Source organism: Dryobates pubescens, chromosome 18, assembly GCF_014839835.1.
Source record: "Dryobates pubescens isolate bDryPub1 chromosome 18, bDryPub1.pri, whole genome shotgun sequence".
Taxonomy (NCBI): Eukaryota; Metazoa; Chordata; class Aves; order Piciformes; family Picidae; genus Dryobates; species Dryobates pubescens.
The window spans coordinates 8,833,196-8,854,500 of record NC_071629.1 but is presented as its reverse complement, the minus strand read 5'-3'; the positions used below and the strand labels follow the sequence as shown (position 1 = coordinate 8,854,500).

The 21,305-nt window shown below is 39.7% G+C and overlaps 1 protein-coding gene across 2 annotated transcripts in view; it reads right to left on the bottom strand.

Annotated features, from left to right (window-relative positions):
• Window positions 1-18,368, bottom strand: part of MTM1 (myotubularin 1) — a 39,326-nt gene extending 20,958 nt beyond the window's left edge. For both annotated transcript variants that reach the window (XM_054169521.1, XM_054169522.1), the window contains exons 1-7: window positions 18,271-18,368; window positions 16,616-16,772; window positions 7,350-7,421; window positions 5,595-5,667; window positions 4,015-4,109; window positions 2,908-3,018; window positions 1,888-1,989 (exon numbers count right to left, since the gene is read on the bottom strand). In XM_054169521.1, coding sequence (XP_054025496.1) covers window positions 1,888-1,989; window positions 2,908-3,018; window positions 4,015-4,109; window positions 5,595-5,667; window positions 7,350-7,412 — 444 coding nt within the window. In that variant the 5' untranslated portion in view covers window positions 7,413-7,421; window positions 16,616-16,772; window positions 18,271-18,368. The remainder of the gene's footprint in view (window positions 1-1,887; window positions 1,990-2,907; window positions 3,019-4,014; window positions 4,110-5,594; window positions 5,668-7,349; window positions 7,422-16,615; window positions 16,773-18,270) is intronic.
• Window positions 18,369-21,305: the final 2,937 nt, after the last annotated feature.

Below are 21,305 nucleotides of genomic sequence, written 5' to 3'. Positions count from 1 at the left end.
CAGCCTCAAACTCATGCAGGGGAACTCAAGGCAGGAATGAACAACCAGGCAGAAATACCCACCTGTGGCAGCATCAGTTTAAATCACTTGCTGGGGTACAGTGAAAACACCCCAAAAACATCACATACTTGCTTAGCTCATTTTAAAGTTAAGAGCTTATTCACATTGTGACATTAGTGACTAAGGACAGGTGTAAATTTGTGATATATCACAGGCTATAGAATCACTAATGGTTATATTCTGCTCTAGAGATGCCCAAGAGATACAGCCAAGAGGTACAGCCATTCTCCATAGCAGCACTATTCCCAAGATTTGTGCTTCACTGAATCTGAAAGCAAAATTGCCTCTGCCTTGACCAAGATTTTGCTGTTGATGTTACATTTAAATGGGCCAGGCCATGTAAGGATGAGCTTTACTAGGTTCAACAGGATTAACCACCAAAGCAGGAATTGTAGTACTCCACACAGTACTTACTACCAATACTAGAGATGAACATTAGGTCTTTTTGGATGACAAAACCTAATGCAAGTCCCCATCTCACCACCATGTTATTCAAGCCCTGTAGCTGGGCAGGACACCACTAAACCATCACCAAGTACCACAACCATCAGTGCAACGCAAAAACTTTAGAAATTCTTTACCAATTAAGTATCTGATGAGATTGCTCATAAATATGATGGAATCTGCCTGGCAGGAAATGTTCAAGACTACACTTGACCGTGCACTGGATAACCAAATCTAAGGCCCTACTTGCAAGAGAAGCCTGGTCCAGATGATCTGTAGCAGCTCTTTCTAACCTAAACTTCTCTGATTTGCTATTTCTTCTTGCTGTCATTTTTCCATCACCCTTTCAAAGTCCATGTATCCTGTTATGCTTTAAACTCATTCTCTATGGTAAGACACATAAAATGCCAGCAGTAGACTTAAATTAACTTATTCTACAACAGTTTTCTGTGAGTATTTCCCACACCTACCCAAACACAGAAAATTAATGTCTTAAGACTATGCACTACAGCACTACAAAATATTCTAAGCAAAAGCATTTATCTTATGTTCTCATTCCACAGACTACATGCATACAGGATGCAAAATTTGAGGGAAAAAAGCTTTGAAGAATTACATATTGGGCATAGCCCACTGAGTGACATGTATCTTTAGAGAAGGAAGTAAGATCCTTCCTGTAGCCTCATAGACTCAACAATTCTCTGAACAGAGTTCTTAAGAATTCCTAGCAAAACCCTCCACCATTTTGCACAGAGAGCTCTTACAGAGTTATCCTAAAGGAAAGCACCCCACTGAAATGTAAACTGAGTTTAACAAAAGACCAAAAAAGGCATTTACTGAAGAGGTATCAAAATTATTCACCAAGCACACTGCACAGATTTTGGCAAAGAAGCTGAAGGTAGTGGCTAGCTAACATCACTGCCACTCAATTCCTTCCTTAAGTTGTATGTTTCACCTGAAATAAAAGTGTGTGAATTAATTACTGCATTAGCCCCCTGTTCTATTCTTCTTCAGTTTCATCAGTAAAACAATTGCTGTCTTACCATGTCTTTTCCTGAAGTAAAACCCTTGGTGACTTATATTTATCATTGCCTTGGAGGCTGCCCACCAGTTCAACATTTTCAAGAAATTAAGTAAGATGTACTGCTATACTCCCCAGTGAGGGTGGATAACTTGTACTCTCTAAGCAATGAGATCTGCATGGACCAGATCTGTACGGATCAGTGTTCAACATAAAAACAGTAACTCTCTTTATGCTGACACCAGATTCTGTGGTTACTCTCTTTAAGCAGCTACAATGTACATCAGTGGATCAAAAAGTTAAAATTAATTGGCAAGAACACTGCATCAAAATAACTCAATAGTATAAATAATGTAACTTACCAAGTTATGTGACTGAGGAAAAGCATATTTTGTGAGGACTTCAAATATATCTCTTCTACTGTGCCCTTCTTGTTTTAATGCAAACCGTAAATTTCTCATATCCTAAAACAAAGGCATTATCTTCTAAGTGAACCAAAGCAGTAAGATACTTTTATCTGATGTAGAAATGCTATATTATACTCTAAACAGGATTCAGAATCTGCTTGCAAACCATTGTGACTGTTCGGTTTTATTTCTTATCCTATAAAATAAAACGGAGCCTAAGAATCCTACAAATAAAGCAGTTCCACACTGTGTGATGCAAACACTGCTTTGGCATAAAGCCATTAGAAATGACTGGATCTGATCCACTCAAAAGTCTCACGGGCTACTGAATGTTTACAGGATGGGAGTTATTCTGTTTTCAAAATGAAAATTTGCCAATAATCTGTCTAGACTACACTGACCCTAGCTATTTTCTCATCACTAATGTCAAAAACAAGCAATCTGCACATTAACTGCTAAAAATCAAATGTGTATACACACTCCATTAATGAGTCAAATGATCCTAAATTATCCACAGGGAACCCCCCTATGACTGTATTTTTTTCACAGCAACTATTTTTGGTGAGACTAAGGAGAGCAAGCTAGTAAGATTTTCAATGCCTTTACATCTTATACCACCCCTCCCCCCGCCACTTTCAAGATATTCTTCAAAGATTTTAGGATTAGAAAAAACAAAAAATGAAGCACTTTTAGAACAAATGAAATCATGAGACAGTGCAGGCATAATGCCCCAAAACAAGACTCCTGTGCAAAGCTTGTGCATTAGTGATTCTGAAAAGAAGACCAATCCCTCCCCTTGCATGCCGAGACGACAGTTAAATAATCTTTATACAAAAGGTATTCCCTGTCCGGTTCCAAAAAGCCCTTTCTAAACTCAGCTGTGAGGAACATGGGGTTTTTCATTCCCATAAATAGGCAAGCAGAAAGAAAAGTAACCTCAATTTCATTTTCTATTGAACTACCGGAGAGCCTTACTTTACAGGTGATATCTAATCCGTAAGAGTTCTCCCCTCTGCTTGAAGCGCCTCCCATTTTTTCAATCCTTGAAATCACACCTAATGGAACATTCAATACCACAACTGGATCCTGCAAGGGAAGTTTGAGTAAGGAAAGGTTAATCTGAGAAGATGACTCAAGCAAATTCTTCTTATGCATTCTAGAATAGAAAGCAGACGTGAAAGACACACAGGAAGCAAATGTTTCTGCATTTGGTTGAGTCTCCCCTCCCAGTATGTTATGAAATCAGTACAGTCACTCCACAGCCTTGAACATCATCCAATTCACATGCAACAAAAATACTTCATGCCTAATACAGCATGCAGGCATAAAGGTGGCCACACCCTAAAAGATGCCTTCTGCTACATACTTCTGATTGCCCTCTCCTTGCTAAGACTGCTTTATTGATACATAAAATAGAACAAATGAAAAAGAAATTACTAGCAGAGTTAGTTACAACCAGAAAGTTCTAACTTCAATAGTTATAAAAATGTACCTAATTCTGATGAGACAGGTAATAAGTGCATTTACTCCTTCACATTACTGCTTATCAAACACACTACTACTCCTCCCAACCTATGGGAATTTCTACTGATCAAAGTATTCTTATTTTCCAATAGAATGGCCAATCAAAATCATGGTTTACTCATAGCCATTTTAAGAACTATTGCACATCATCGATTGCTATCCTTGATCTGTCACAGATTAAGTGTAAAGGGAACCAAAAAGCTCCAACAGACAAAAAGATGAAGGTACCAGTTCAGCATGATTAAACTGTAAATTTACCAGGCAGAAATCACACTTTTACAACACCTTTTACTTTAAAGAACTTCCTTTTTTATACAGATTTCTCAGTGGCACAAAGGCAATTACTATTTAGCCATTACACAATTAAGATAAGGTTGTTAAATACATTACTGACCATTTCAAGGAAAAAGCCTCCCATGCAATTCCATAAAGAGATGGATGCAAAAACTAAACCAAAATGTACTCAACACACATACACACAAAAAAAAAGCAGTTTGGGTGAAGGGAAGGGGTTTTAAGACTGACTTATCCCACAGAAGTAACTGGCACATTACTCACATTTTCCACACTTCTTAGGTACAGCCTGTAGTTTGTGATGTACACTCTTCCTTTAACAGGGCCATTAAATGGACACATATATATAACATCTTTGTCTGTAAGAAACACAGCATTTCTTAATGATTGCCAAACAAAAAAAAGCATCAGTGAAGTAGCAGTAAAATAAAGAGTTTTACACACAGGAGCCACTCCAAGAGATCAAAGAATTTAAAAAGCAGTAAATCTGAATGGTCTACACTTGGATTAAGAAAATGGGAAAGCTTCACATACTAACATTGCCAAAGTTACATCCCAGATTTCAGCAGCCTTCCCTAATTACATGGGTATGCTTCTCTTTCTGAGCACTACGTAAGAGAGAGGACACAGAACAGCATGTAGATTTTACTCTGCTCCATGATTACTGAACCAATCCATTCACTATCCCAGAACACACACATTCTCCTTTTGATACTGTTACATCTTTCAGTTCTCTGCATTGAAGTACCCTGTTCAAGTGGCAAAGTGTTTAGGGAATTCACCATGTGAAGACAAACATTACTTTCAATTTAAGGCAATCAAACACAGCACAGCCATAAGCAGTTTCAGCAAGGACAGTAACTAAGTGCTAACACATACTACTCAAAATGAAAGATTTTACTGAAGCAGTGCTATTAAAGACTTAAGTGAAGCACTACAAGCCACCTATTTCTCTCTGTCCACTAATTTCTTTAGCCCAACCTATTTATCCGCTGTCCACAACAAGCAACCTCCTTCCAGCACACTGCCCCAAAGCACAAACAATTTTTGTATGGATCACATCAAATACTCATCCTAGTCCCACAGCCTCTCCCTCATGCCTTCCCCACAGCTTCCCTCATTAAAAACAACTACTTCCTCTGAATCACCACTTTGGTTTCACCTCAATGTTGTTTACAAACCCACCCAAGAAATCTTTCGGTAGGGGGAAATCAGAAGCTTCACAAACAGAAGACAGACCACTTTCAGTTGCATCCTGATACCTCAGTGCCAGTTTCCAGGAGTGAAAGGCTCCGCCCGAGAAAGAGCCTTCATCAAGTAAGAAATGAGTGTACGCAATACAATAATCTTCCTTATGCTACAACACTGCTGTATGTGAAGGCTAACAAGTGCATACTAGCTACGTGCATGTCGTGTCAAGGAAACATAACACTGTCCTTAGGGCAGTCACACTCTGAGCTAAGGTTCCACACTACTGCACAAGATAGCAATACATAGTGGGTGGCACGGAGTATTCTCTTGAATTCAAAAAGCTTAGAGGGGCTCATCACTAAGACATGTGCTACCTTGTCTGTAGATACAATTGCAACTCATCTTGACTTGCAATTTCTGTGTATTGGAGGATATGCTATGTAAAGAAATCACAACTTTTAAGACTTAAAGTTATTTGGGTAAGTGAACAAGAAGTCCCTATCACAATTGCTTCAAAAAATTCAAGATGTTTTAGGATAACTTATTCCAACACCCAGACCAAACCAGTCTAAACTATGAAGCACTCCAGTAAGACACAGCTATATGTCAACTCCTAAACATATACTGCATTAGGCAGCTATGTAGCTTCATACCTGTGACTCTAGTCTCTCCTGGCAGACGAGGTATTTCTTCATTGTGTTCCCAGTTAGTTCCATCGTTCAGAGTCTAAAGAAAGAGAAATACAACAGCACATCAATTTTCTTTACAATTTCATCAAATTTAAGATTTTGAAAAAACTCTTGAAAGCAATTTCTGCATGGGAAATAACAGGGTTTCCCCACAGCAGAAACTGACAAACAAGGAATATGCACTGCTATCCTAAACATCTAAAGGTTGAATCGCTCTGCAACACAAGCGTGTTTTAGCCTTTCTCCTTCTAAAAGGGTATTTACCTACATTTGCATTAAACTGGAATCAAATTTCTATACTGTAAGTTCTCAGAAAGTTTTGTGCATTTAATTTTCCAAATTGCAAGAACAAATTCACTCAACAATCACTATTACAAGCAAACTACTTATTTGGGACTTTCTCCCTGTCAATAGCCTTTAAGAATGATTAATAGAAAATAATCTGGTTTGGAAGAAATGTCAAAAAAGCATTTTCTTCAGCCATGCAGCATCAAAAAGCAGAGGGGTATGCCATTTAGAATCACAGAATCATAGAATTGTTAGGGTTGGAAGGGACCTCAAGCATCATCTAGTTCCAACCCCCCTGCCATGGGCAGGGACACCTCACACTACATGAGGTTGCTCAGACCCACATCCAGCCTGGTCTTAAAAACCTCCAGGGATGAGGCTTCTACCACCTCTCTGGGCAACCTGTTCCAGTGTCTCACCACCCTCCTGGTGAAGAACTACTTCTCAACAGCCAATCTGAATCTACCCATTCCTATTTGTGTTCCATTCCCCCTAGTCTTATCATTACCTGACACCCTAAAATGTCCCTCACCAGCCTTCTTGTAGGCCCCCCTTAAGATACTGGAATGCCACAATAATATCTCCTCAGAACCTTCTCTTCTCCAGACTGAACAGCTCCAGCTCTCTCTGTCTGTCCCTACAGAAGAGGTGCTCCAGTCCTCTAATCATCCTTGTGGCCCTTCTCTAGACACGTTCCAGCATGTCCAGATCCTTCCTGTATTAGGGACTCCAGAACTGGAGGCAGTACTCCAGGTGGGGTCCCACCAGAACAGAGTAGAGAGGGAGAATCATCTTCCTCGACCTGCTGGCTATGCATGGAAGGCCACCAGGTTTGTCACGCAGGATTTACCCTTGGTGAAGCTGTGCTGACTGTACCCAATCACCTCTTCATTATTCTTCTGTCTCAGCAGTGCCTCCAGGAGGATCTGCTCCATGATCTTACCAGTCACAGAGGTGAGACTGACTGGCCTATAGTTCCCTGGGTCATCCTTCTTTCCCTTTGGGGGATTATGGGGGTTATCTACATTGCTTTAATGTATTTCCCACTACAAATGAACACTGTAAAACTGAGCCACCCACAGACAATGCGTTACCACTTATCAATTGCAGCACAGAATCTTTCCACAGCATCTAAGTGCCAACATTTTTAAGAGTGCCACAGAATAGCAAAGATAAGAGTAAGTACACTGGAACTGATTTTAAGGAGGCTCTCATATCTTGTGATAGAGAGGATATTTTACCCATTCACTCTGAATTGTTTAAAATCAACTCAGTTGAAAGCATTGGAACTTCATCAATAAAATTAAGTATGTACATTTAAGAAAAAAGTCATTCAAATACTTATTTTTCCTACCCAAACATGGAAGATCTGTGACCTCCAAAATTAGAACATAAAAAGGGAAGGGGAAAAAAAAAAAAAGCTGCACTCACCCTTTTACTTGAGGAACTTTCCAGGGAGTTAGAATTATATTTAGGCATTGATGATGAGGCCATACCGAGTACCTGATGAGAAAACACAAATTAGGCACTTAAAACTTCCTCCTGGACTAAGTATTATTTATAGGAAAGATTTTAGACTTTAGAGATCCACAGGCAGACATCCAAGAGCTTGCAAGAATGTTTTGCAAGTTTATATTAATTAAAATAATAATAATACTTACATAATGCCTTGTAATTGAAGGTCATTATTTAAAAGCATCCAAACCTAGCAAGAAATTCTTAACTAATTCTGGGATTGATTCTTACTTGATTCTGACTCAAGCTGAGTATTTGGGAATTCAGTTGTTTGAATGCTATTATTAGTTCAGTCAACAGACATTAGAGTGCTTGTTTTAAGTGACAGGATACACACAGTAAGAAATGCAGCCTACTTGGAGCATTTGTATAAGGACTTGTCATTTAGGAAAACAAGAACAAACTAAAATTATTGCTGAGCTCTTGAATTCACAAGTATGTCAGTGAACACTCAAGTGTTTCAAACTTAAGAAAAAGAGAAGGAAAAAGGAGGAGTTCAACAGTACTTCTCCATTTAAAAACAATCCCCCATTTCCTAAACTGAACCTGCAGTTTGCACACCAGAAGGGGGAGTGTCCAGCCTTCTGGTCTGAATAGCCTTGATATGCTTAAAGGGAAAGGATTTTACTTATGTTAAATGGTATTGATTAAAGACAGAATTGCATGCTACAGGATTCATCATCTTAATCACTTCCTGACATTGCACGAAGGACTTCTAGAACAAACACTGGCAAAACACTCATACTTGAAGTTACTCCAAACTGTAAATTCATACCAAATTGTAATTCCCCTTCCATTCACCGAGCCCATCCGACATCCTACAGCAATCTTGAACAAGAGTTTTTCTTCCTTTGTTTTGGGGAGAAAGTGATTCTTTGTTTCTATTCCATAAATGAAACATTGAAGCCTTAAGTACTTTGTCTCCCTTCCTAGTACTGGAAGAAGTTTGCACAGATCTCTGCACAACAAACCAGCCCATGCTCCGGCACGAAAGTGGGCTCAGTGAGGCTGCAATAGTCCCGCACAAGCAACAGTGACAGATTAAACTGCAACGTCCAATACGTTTTGAAACTACTGTAACAACACAGGAATGTGTCTGTGCAGGAAGAAGGGACAAAACCATGCCCAAGTCTTCAATATTCCATAAGGAAAACACAAGAAACCTGACATTGTGTTTAAACCAGCAATATTCGGTGATAAGACTCAGCAGTGTAAAAATCACACCCTTCCACATAACAAAAGAACTTAAACTGAGAAATTACAGAAAAATGCTTTTGAACACCACAAGGGGCTGTGGGACTGTCACAGGGAGACAGGACTTCCTTTCTGGGTCTCCATCACTCTCAGCTTTTTCCCATACAGAAACAGGATCCCGAGCTCATTCTAGTGCAAGACCAACAACCTAAAGAAAAAGCTATTAGAAAATCAACATTATTGCTCTTTCAAACTACTCTCCACAGAAAAACTGTTGTAACACTGGAGACTAATGCTTTGACTAGAAAATTAAGACAAGTTTGGAAAATTCAGAGAAGAAAATATCAGTTTTTCCTTCCTTGGAATATCTTACCTACTACAAAACTTAAAGTGGATTAAGTTTTTCAATATTGCTATGTTAAATTGTGAACACCCAATATTTGTTTAGATGACTTTCATTAATTTATAAAAGCTTATACCTTTATAAAGATAAAAGGTATGCTTACTCAGAAGCTGGCTTTAAAACATTTTCTGTACAAAGGGATTTTTGTTCATATGTCAAGAAATGCCAAGTGAGACAGAAACAAAAGCACAGCAGCCCCAGTTTTCCTATGCCAGCATCTAAAGTGCTTTTAACTAGAACTCACATAAATTTAAATTAAGGTTGTATCAACCATGAGAGACAAGTGAGCATAAACAAGCCCCAGAAAAGTGATTTTAAAAGATGGGGCAACCCTGAATAGATCTGTACTGCAAAATGGAAATTTTGACTGCAGCAGGTACTGGCACACCCAAGCTAGCTGTTTGGTCTGGAAACCACAGCCACCCCACTAGAAAAACTACAGAACGCTGAGCTTCAGCAGAGGTCACACAAGCCCACCCAGGGTCCTGGACACTCACCTCAGTAACAACCCACTGCCTAAACGCATCAGAACAAAAGCTCCTTTGGACACACCTTATGCCTTTCGATACTGCCTCCAACTGTATCGTAGCTCTGCAGTACCAGTGTTTGAAAAGTTTCCTCCCTTCCTGCACATTCACTAAGCTTTGGCTCAACTGTAGCATTACATTAGGTGAGTTACAATTCTGAAATAAATCATCTGACTCCAGAACACTGACCACAACTTTTCCAAACCTCGGTGTAAATTGAAAGCAGCAAAAGAGATCCTTTCAGATTCTCAGAAAACCTTCTCTTCCTAGAACATTTGTAGCTCAGCTCCTCTCCAAGCTTGCAACAAGCAAAATGTCTGTGCGGCTCTTGCAAAACTTTGGCTGTGTAAGTTTCTGTGGTAGTTCCAGGCTATGCCTTTAAAAAATTTTCACAGATCTTGAACAGAAAGTAATAAAATGCAAATAAATCACTATTGGGCATAAAAAGGAAAATAATGGCAGTACTAAACAATCCCAATGGAAAAATAATGGACTTAAGCTAGTAATGTAAAAAATTTCCCTCTCTTCTTCTTGCTTTTTCACTCTGAGAGAGATACTAACTGGCTTCTGCTTGACCTTGGCTGCATTGTTTTGGCTACCCTTTCTCTTGGCCTTTTTATGTACAGGGGGGTAAGAAGGGGCAAGGAGGGAGAAGCTATTAGCCAAAGACCGGGGGGATCCTTGTGCTGTTTAACAATTGTAAATATCTCTAAATATTGTATATTTGAACATATTTGTTGCAGTGCATTGTAGATTGTAGTTTTGCTTGTAAATACAGCTTTCATTTGCTTCCACCTGAGCTAGTCTAGCAAATTTAATGTTGGGGGGCAATTTTCAACCCACCACAGTTTACTCCATGTAAAATTTCCCCAACACTCCATGAGACTGATTTCTTTAAACATACTTTACAGGAAGAATGATTTCACTCACTGACTTCAATTTCTATAGAATATTTCAATTTCCAACACTTCCATGATGCAAATTAGATTTATTTAGGGTTAATTAAGTTGAGTATGTACTGAAGGTAAGGTGTTATTATCTGTCAGATTATTTTTTTTTAATCCATCAAACATTTTCACTAAAATTAATGCAAGTGTGTTTATCAGTGGAAGAATACTTTTAATGCCAACTAAGTTTTGCTTTGAAATGAAATCACACTTAACCCAAATATTAATAAGCATATTCATAACTACCCACATTTCCCTGAATTCTGTAAGTAAATAATAGTCAAAAAATTAAGATTAGACCCACTAGATTGCATTTTGAACAGTATCCACTTTTGGACCTCAGAACAAGACAGGCATTGATAAACTGCAATAAGTTCAGCTGAGAATCACCAAGAGCACCAGGACCTGGAACACCTGCACTAGAATGTGAGGCTGAGGGAGCTGGGAATCGCTCAGGCAGAACAGCCAGCTTTATTCAGTGGGAACACACAGCTGCCCACCAGTACCTTTGAGGTGGTTACTGAGCAGAGAGAGCCAGGATTCTCAAGGTGGTGAGTGGTGAGACAAGACACAACAGAAACCAAACCAAACTAGATTCCAGCTTGATTTCAGGGAATAAAAAAGCATCTTTCTTTTGCACCGTAAGAGCAGCTGGGCAGTGAAAATAGGGCCCAGGGAGGTTGCAACCTCCATCCTCAGAGGTTTTTAAGAGCCAGCTCAATAAAGCTTTGAGCAGCTGGGTCTGATCTGGCTTTGAGCGATGTGTTAAACTAGAGACCTTGTGAAGTCCCTTCCAACCTGAACTACTCTATCCTTCTATCATCTTCAGGCAACAGACAAGATTAAGTTCTCATTTAAAAGTACCCATCCAAAAAGAACACACCCTTAAAGAAGTGACCTTCTTTGTATGAAAAAAAAAAAAAACACCAAACAAGTTTTCAAAAACATTGAAAATGAACATGAAATATTTCCTTTTATAATATTATTTCTTTTTCTGACAAACTGTAGAAGCAGCTTCTGGCAACCTCCCAGAGTAATACTGCCATGAACAATTCAAAAAACATTACTCCATCATAATCTTAAAATAGCTACAAATTTCATTATCACAGAGCAGCAGTAGTCCTTCCACACTGAGAAAAATCTTGCAAGTAGTTTTCCACTGCAAACGCATTTATTCCCCACTATCAACCATATGCACTTCTCTACTTGCACAAAAACTGCATACAAAGCTCACATTTGTCAGCAGCCAAACAGAAGTACAATTACTCTGAAAATTTAAAACAAATCAGAACAGCAAAGAGACAAAGCAATTTTACTGGATTTAACTTACACTAACAAACAAAGCTTTGTTAAAGTTACCAGAACTTAATATAGTAACACTACCAAGAAATCCAGGCTCCAATGACCTTACAACAACAATTAAACTACTTGGGATCTGTATTTTCATTAAAGATGGTATTTATACTTGCACTTCCTAGGATTCAAGGCAATGGAGGCACAACAACATCTGAAAGGGTAGGCACTGAAGGCCAGATTTTAAGAAGTCAATTCAAGGATCCCATCTGCTCTTTATGAGTAAATGCTGACAGACACAAGCATATGTCCACAGAGAAAAATCTAAATTAACTTTAAAATATGTAAATAAGATTTTGAGGGTTAAGGAACCTGAAATGGCCATTTTCATTGGGGCTATTCACTGTCAACAGGTTAGAAGATTGTGTGCAGGACAGCCTGGAAAGACCACTGAGACTCTTTATAAACTGTGTTCAGATTGACAACAGCCTAGTGGAAGTCATTTACATTGTTTATGATCCAGGAACAAACTAAAACTCATTTGTCATTTTACTGGTCCTTTTCAGGCTACATCTTCACACCAGAATCACACCAAACACTCTGTAACTGTTGTATAACTGAGCCATGCTTGCATAAACATAAAATCTTTACATGTATAAAGAACTAGTTTGTGCCCAAACACAACATAAGATGCATCTGCCAGGGGATTAAGACACAAACATCTGAGATCAAGTAAACTGCATTAAGTAATTGTGAGCACCACTTTCTACACATTTAATATTTTTGATCCTCTATCACTGTATTAAAACCTGGGTGGGGAACAAACAAACAAACCCCCACAAATAAATAACAAAACAACAGAAAACACCTTCATGTTTGTATCAACCATTGGGAACAATAACCATTCTGACCACACAATGAAAAATGAAGTTTTCATGCTTTATATAGTCTATAATGTTCAATATGTTAACCCAGAGATTGAGGAAATGAAACTGCTAAATTATCATGTAAGAAGAAATCTACAGAATGCACTAAGAGGGAAACATGATGAAAAGACATGAGTGACACATTATTTTGTGTGTATGTGTATAAATATATATACAATATATAGGTAATTGGATAAGAAAGTTACCAGGTTTACCAATACAGTAAAAATTAACAAGAAGAAGTTGCACTGAACATTTTCTCTCACACACCAATAACAATGACACAGGACAGCATGGAAGATGACACAGGTCAGCACCAAAAAGTTCTCATAATCCTGCTCCAGATTATGACTTGTGCAAGAATGGAAAGTCTACGCATCCTCAAGGTCTCTCCTAAAAACACAGTTACAGAATTTACTAAGCCATTTCAGTTGCTGTCACAGTGATTCAGAAAACAACTACAGCACGTCTAAGAAGAGTTACAGTTACAACTGGACAGTTATATGACACTTGATGCAAGACAAAAAAAATATGTAAAAAGCAGTTTTATAATGAGGAGGTATGCTGGTGTTAAAGATTGTAGTGTCTTATTTGGTACAGGAGCCACTTAGAGAGCAAGTATGAATACACTGCCTTGGGTTTCCCGTAATACAATTAAAAGCATAAAATACAAAGTCCTAACACCAAAACCACATCTGTGAGCACCACAACTGCACAGAAGAGATAATACGTAATACACAGGTTTTCAGAAATATCATACAAAGTAGAGCAGACTCTAGGAATTGCTGAAAGAGCAGCAAAGTTAAGCTTAAGACAACAATGAAGGGAGAAGGAAAAAAAAATTCTATGCATTAAACAGAAAGGAATATAAAATCCCTTAAATAAATAAAATACTTATATATGGGAAAGCAATAGTTCTGAAGGGTCTAGCCAAGAACAGCATCCGAGTTATATCAGTCACCAAAACAAGCATCAGCTTTAACTGTAATAAGTGAGAACTTAATCTAGTGAAATCAAGAGTAATCATTCATCTCATTAAAGGTTAACAAAATTTTAGAATTACATATAAAGATACACAGGGACACAAAACAAGTCACAAGAAATATGTACAGCAATAAGGGCAGTTTTCCAGACAGCAGCTGTCTCTAACCAAACAGCACCAATCAACCAAAAAGAAACAGTGAGAGCCAAGTGCCACAAGGAACTAATCAAGTCCATTGAAATAAATACATCTCTTTGGCACTCATTTAACCAGTTATATTTTAACACAAAGGGACTATATTCAATAAACAAAAATAACATAAGAGAAGTCTCCAAAGTTTAAAAAAGCTACCAAAAGTGGCATAAGGCAGAACATACATTTCAAACAGGTAAGTTTAAATAAAAAAACAACACACCATGCCCCCCCAAACCCACACCACAGAAATATTTGCCCATATTTATTTCCAAATGAAATTTTAAAGAACCCACATAAAAGCTTCCTGCAACAGTGAAAGACACCAACATAGAGGGTTATTGAAGAAAACCTTTAGTTTCTTTAAATAATCATGGACTGCTTCATTGGAAGGGACCTTCAAAAGTTGTCTAGTCTGATACCTCCGTACTGCACAGGGACATCTTTAACTAGATCAGGTTGCTCAGAGCCCCATCCGGCTTGACCCTGAATGCTGGAGTTACCTGTTTGCTAAATCCTAATTCTCCAGAAGGTTTCCTCTCTTTAAGAAAAATGCACCCCAGAATCTCTCATTTTGCCAATTCTCTGCTGGACAGTAAACAGCATACTGTAAAACTTGGTGTAGACTGCTGAATTTGTTTGTGAAGGATCAGAAACGTTCCCTCTCCCAGAAAAAGCATTTTGTTTTCACTTTTTTGCCCTGTATTGGAAAGGGTAAAACACTGTCCCTAAAAGACTCAGTATGAACAAGTGCAAAGCAACAAAATTTCACAACACTCAAGTGACTGCTAACTCAGCAAACAAATTAGATGTGCGCCAGTTGTTTGCCCACGCCTATTTTACACGCTCACTATACCAAGTTATTTTTGAAGACACTAGAAGGAAGACCTTGCACAAACACAAAATAATAGCCTGACAATAAAGCTGTACAAATGGCAGTAAGTTAGGCAAGTATTTTCTCAGTGCCACCACATTCTCTACACTTCTGTGTATATGTTTCCTTAACAACATAAAATAAAAACTCTTGTAGCTTGTAGACAGAAGCCAGGTATTGAATAAATAATAGGTGGGGGGGAGTAAAAGAATCTTCAATTCTGTCTCAACTGATATTTCTCCTGCCTCAGTTTGAAGCTTTTATTTTACTGTCTTAAGTTCTTACGGAATTTGACTCCCAGTGTTATTTTCAAAGTAAACCAAAACTTTCAACAAGACCTAACATAAAAGTTTCTAACATTACTTTTTCTAATTATCACCTCAATTGCTTCCTCCTTTCAAATTATATTGAAAATATAGCTTGGGGTGATATCCCAGGCTTTTATCTTTCCAAGCTTTCTTGTAAGAGAATTACAAGCTCTCTCACAAAGAAGAGATGATGCAGGATGACGCATGCCATCATGGACACCAAGTAACTTATCTGCTGATGGACTTTGATCTGTTAGTTAAGTATTTCTCATGCTTTATATCACATCAAGGAAAAGAGCATCTGCTTCAGTGGTAATAAACATAATTATTGCTAAGGCCTATTTTCTACCAATTGTCAGAGGTCTATTCCCTGTAATGCTAACTCACTTATTGCTTCTCCTGTATTTGTTCTATCTGTAGTATCTTTCGCTTGCCATGTTGATCTCTTTTCCTGACTCTTTCTTAGTATTTACACTGGTAACTGAGTTCTGAAGTTGAAGTTCACTCATGTGAGTCGATCAAAGAACAGAGTAGTTTCCCCTCTATGCATGAAGCACTGTACAAGCAGATGTTAAATTCAGCCAGATTAGATCGCATGACAGAAGCAAGTGGTGCTTTTTTAGGAACCATTTGTCACACTACCTCTAGAATCAGCAGTACATCTGTAGGAAACCTATGCCTGAAGGCTGATCTGTGGCTTTCTAAACCCACCCTATTTTCTCTACTCTGCATCCCCTGCAAGGACTGTATACCTCCCACATTGTCAAAAGCTGATGCGGTTGACAGGAAAGCCTATGGGACAGCAAACACAGCTTCAAAGTTTTCTATTAAGAAAGCCTTCAGTTGCTCTCTGCTCATTCTTCTTGAAAGATATCCCCTTAGGCCACTGTAGTTTTATTGCTAAAGATTTAACTGATGATTCCACAAGAGAAATGGAAATTCTATCTGTTATATAATGATATACTGTATTAAAAAAATGGCACTGTAACTGTTAAAATGACACCCCCTACTCAGGCTTTCCTCTGACTTTCTTTTGAGAACACCTACAACCCATGCATCAGACTCGCTCTCTTTCATCTGCCCTGTTTAGTTCCTCCTTCTACTACAAGAATTGCTTCTCTGAATACACATAATAGCACAGAGAAAATACCCTTCTGACTTTGTCTATTTGAAAAGTAGACTAATAATTAGCATGAAGTCATCTACAAATGATTCTTTGTTTCAATCCCTAGGAATACAGAAATGCCCAAGTCATCACTGAGGCAGCACCAGACTTTTGGGTGTGCCCCTTTTCAAGTAGCAGGAAGGTACTTCACCAGACACAAAGTCTGACACTTCTGTACTCCACATCTGCCTACATATGTTATGCATTGATGGATTCAGTCACATCACACTGAGTCTGTAGCATGCAGCCTTTCTATTCATTACCTGCAACAGCCCAGCAGAGGTTACACACCAACTACTCAGAATTTGTTGAAAAAACCACACAATTGATCTTACACAACGGCATAAGCCAATCTACTTGAAAACACTTACTTTTGTTTTCCTCTTGCTCAGAAGCCCCTGGGTTTAATAAGTCATTTCAGCTGTAGAAAATACAGAGACATCCACTTCAGTATGAGATGAGAGGACAACAGTGTGCACATTCCTTTGACTTTGGAACAGTCTCTGACTTTCGTGCTGTAGATGGCCCCTGACGGATATGGAACAGGTAGGAAGACATTGTTAGCACTGCCAAAATATTTCAACAAACAGTACTAGTTCTTTTCATGTTTTATTTTGTGTCAGGAGGTTTGGCATTAAGTAATTGGAATTTAGAAGAACTTTCTCTTCTAGAAGTTTCAAGATAGAGGTTTGAAATATTTCTGGCATGCAAATCTTACACAGGTGTTTAACCATGCTTATGCTCCCCACGCATCTGCATCTTTCTGCAGCTTCTTCTCTCATCCATTCCCAAGAATACTGCCACTTGTTTATTTTCCAAAATACATTCAGGAATGACTTTCCTATGAAATCTGCTATGAGACTTGACAAAGTCAGAAAGAAATGATCACAAAACAAACCTTGGTTTTACTCAATTCAACTTCTTAGAAAAATTAGTGTGTTGTCTCCTTTAAGAGAACACACACACTATTAAAGATTTACAGTTACTTCCCACTAAATTAGTTTTGCAATCTAAACTATTTTTAGTTAATATTGTAACTGTAAGTTATCAGAAATACATTAACCCCAAAGTTTGCTCAGCCTCGATGCTACAAGCCTGTCTCTTTGTCAAAGTGGTCTTTTGGAAGTCTCCTTCTAACCAAGGGTGAGGGGGGCAACCAATCCAAAACAAAACCACCTTTATTGAAAACACTTTTGTATCTCCTATCTTGTGACATGAGGAATTGAGCTTTTTAATGGTCACAGCACAAAAAACAGCAAGTAGAATCAGGCTATTATCTTCAAGAGTGACTTCTTGGTTTAAATCAATTACAAAGGTTTGTTCTGAAATGGAAGGGTTCAGCTTTTCAGCCGCGAACACTGAAGTCACATGCTTCTAGCCAAAATCTAAGCCAATCAGAAATTAACATTACCGTGGCTGAAAAGTCTGAAAGCAAGTCAAGAGCACTCGGAATATTTTCTTGTCACAGGACATCATTTGTTTTTACGGGAAAGGTAAAAATTACAGTTCCAAGGTATCTCTGCTAAGCTATGACAATGGGCTACGCGCTTCAGCAACGTCTCGCTTCTACACTTTATTGAGCACATCAGGGCGTGAGTCAGGAGCAGCCGGAGCCAGCAGCACGAACAGCCCCAGTCGCTGCGTCCCACCGGCCGCAGGGCCCCGCCAGCCGCTCGGCGTCCACAGGTGACTCCCGGCAGGCGGGCAGGGACCGCGGCCCGCCGGGATGCGGGACGCCCACAGCGCTCGGGGAACTAAAGGGCGGCCCTGACAGAAATTTCCAGCAACCCGCAGATCACTCCGGGAAGCCGAGGCAGGCGAAAGGGCACGCGAGGGGTGCCGTGCCCTGAGGCTGAGAGACTGGGTGGGAGACAAGGCCCGGTCCAGCAACAGCCCCTGCTAGGGCATATTGCAGGGACACGGGAGGAAAGGCTACCCGGCGCGGGGAGGGGCTGGGGGTGCGGGGACAGAGGCGGAGCCCGCCGAGGTAACCTTGCTGCCCAGCCCGGGCCCCACGGAGACTCACCCCGGCGCTGCCGCCGACGCCGTCGCGGGCCCGAGTGCGGCGCCGAGCGCTCCCCGCCCCGCGCGGGCCCACCTCGGCCGCTCACGTGACAGGCCCACGCCCGCTCCGCCCCGCCGGGCGGCTCCCCGGGGGCTGCCGGGAGCGGCGGGCCGTGGGTGCTGCCGGGAGGTGTAGGCCTGGGGCGGGCCTGGGGCGAGCCTAGGGGCGAGGGGTTAATTCTGATTCTGTGATTCTGTTTGTGTCAGATTTTTTTTTTTTTCTTTTTAAATCCATTGTAAAATGGCTCCTTGCCACCGCACAGAGAGCAGCTGCGTACATCTAGAGGGCAAGGTGGTGATTCAGGGACCCTTTGCTATCTCATACTTTGTGCTCTCAGGAAAAGGGGATTGTGGCATTATAAAATGTATTCAATATTATAAAATGAATTATTTTTTAGTTAAGAAATAAGTGTGTCCAGCCTTGACTTGTTCTCCTGCCAGTGGAGAGACAATGCCTCTCCCTGCTTTCAGGACTGGATACTACAGAAGAGCTGATCAAAGGGGGGAAAAAAGCGGGGGGGGATTTTAAATAATGTAAGCCAAGAGTACTTTGGGGCTTCTTCACGATTCCAAACAATTACAAGCTTCATACTCAGTTTAACCCACTACTCACAGCCCAGTGCCCACCTCACACCAGCACCACGGCAGCGCTAACTCCCTTAGAAGATGGTCACCTGCCGGTTTGCAAACATCAAACCAACCACCATCACCTCTGCTTTTCCATATTTTCTTGGAAAAGTCTTTCTCTATTTCAATTTAACAGCTGCTTGTTGTCTGTGAACAAACAGTTACACCATCTGAAAAGCTAACTGAACTGAAGGTGCTTTGAAATCATCCATGCATGTGTTGTTTCTTTCAGAAGGAGCTGCAAGACAATAGTTGCAAAATTAATTGTGTTCATTGTATTCATTACATTTAGGTCTCTCCTTTACTACAATTTACATCTGGAATTCTAAAACAAACCAAAACAAAAAAAAAACACAAAGGAATTGGGTTGGCTTCTCTTATGATGGAAAAATTGTTTCTGAAATAAAAATATTTTTCAACAACAAGCATGGAACTGTGTGTTTTACATTAATAATTAGCAGAACCAAGCAGTGGGCAAAAGGAGATTAAACATTAGTTCATTTCATGTAGGCAGCAGTTTCTATTGTCTTCTGGTATGATACGCCTTTGCTTCTGACATCCTCTCTCCAGTAATAGAAAATTCACTGATGTGGTTGTGAAGTTTTGCTTTGGCTGATTCCAGTGTGGTATTGCCAACTGCAAATCATAAATCAAGATACTGGTTCATACGTATACCTATATACATATTTACATTTATATTTATAGGTATACATTTGTTGGTCTACATGTATGTAGGTACACACAGAAAATCTTTAATCATTCATTCAAGGTTTCATTCAGATCACATTTTAAAGCTTTTCTCTGACATCATGAGAACTAGAAAGATTTATTTTTTCTGCCTTACTCATTTCTGATGACACTTCACAGCTCAGATCACTAAAAGTGCCCTCCACAAATACTCTCTCATAAATTTTTTTCTATCAGTTTTGCCCTAGATCTTTTCTAACCTGGCTTATGCCCTTTGCATTTCTTTACAAAGACAAAGTCTCAGAAGTCCTTTTGCTTATATGACCTTTAATGACCACAACTATTATTCCACCCTAATCTGTCAAATGACGTAAGTCTTATTCAGTCACTGTCCTCTCCCTTTTTTTTCCTCCTCATTTCCTAAACCACCTATCAGCACATTTTGTGGGATTTTCTTCTTATGTGCCTCCCAGCCTCCAGTAGATGTTAACCAGGCCTTTCCCACTGGGCCACTCCTCTAGTCACTCTGTGGTTTATCTCCAGCTAATGTGTACAACTACAGTTCAAACAGCAATTTTCACTCAGATTTTTCACAGCTATGCCTCTTCATTGCAGATTGGCACGCTTTCCTAAACTCTTGGCTTGTGTCTCTATTACCTTCTTATGACTGTTCAGTGGGACTTCACCATCTGCTTCATGCAGTCACAAACGCCTCCTGAGCCCTACACCTGCATGGTCAGATGCCTGAAGATGATGTGATCTGGAAGAAACACGCTTTGAGTCACCTGACTGATGACTCACCTGATGGCTATTTGAACCTGGGAGAGCACATGTTAATAAATGTGTGTGTGAGTGGGGTTCTGGGATGTTTTCAGTGCCTCTGTATTTCTGAGCCTGCTCCTCGCTCCTTTGTATTGCAGCATATGGTGCCTGGGTCAGACAGCACACAAATACTCCAGCCCCAATCCCTGGACCATCTGGATAAAAACTGGTTAATTGACAACCCTAATGTCATTTTAAGCTCAGTACAGTTAAATAGTGTTGAGTCTTCTCCCAGAAGTACTCTCTACTTTATCTATTACAGTATTTTCTTCCCGTACATAATCATCTTTGACTCAGACCTTTCCCTAGCCCTTTACATTCAGACTATGTCTAAATCTTCATGTGGCTTAAACTCCCACCTTCTGAAATCTCAGTTACTGCAGCATCCTTTCCTTTGGGCTTGGAAAGTATAACCTTGTCTTGGTCATGCTTATTGAGAACACTTCTACAAAGATCATTTTCCTTAGTTTGTCATTTTCACCATGTCATTCTTCTCTTTTCATCCCTGTAGTGCTGGCTCAGTCTATTCTAACAATTCTTACCCACATTATTGTACTTTGGAGATCTTGGTAGGCTGTCTTCACCTCACCTTTTGTGCATCCTTTTGGCTGCCTTTTATTTCCTATAAACAGCCCAAAAGTTACTGATAATTTTTCTTCAAAATTCTCCCTAAAACTTTTCTCTGCTGTAATGTCTACAATACAGCGTCACATGTCTTCATGCTGCCTCTCCTGCCTGTATTCCTCAGTCCTCACTTTACACACTTTGTAAAGCTCTCAGGGCAGGACTGTCTTTTGTGTTGATCCTGATCCTGTAGCACTATGGCAGTGCAAATAATAAATACGAGGAAGAACCTCATTG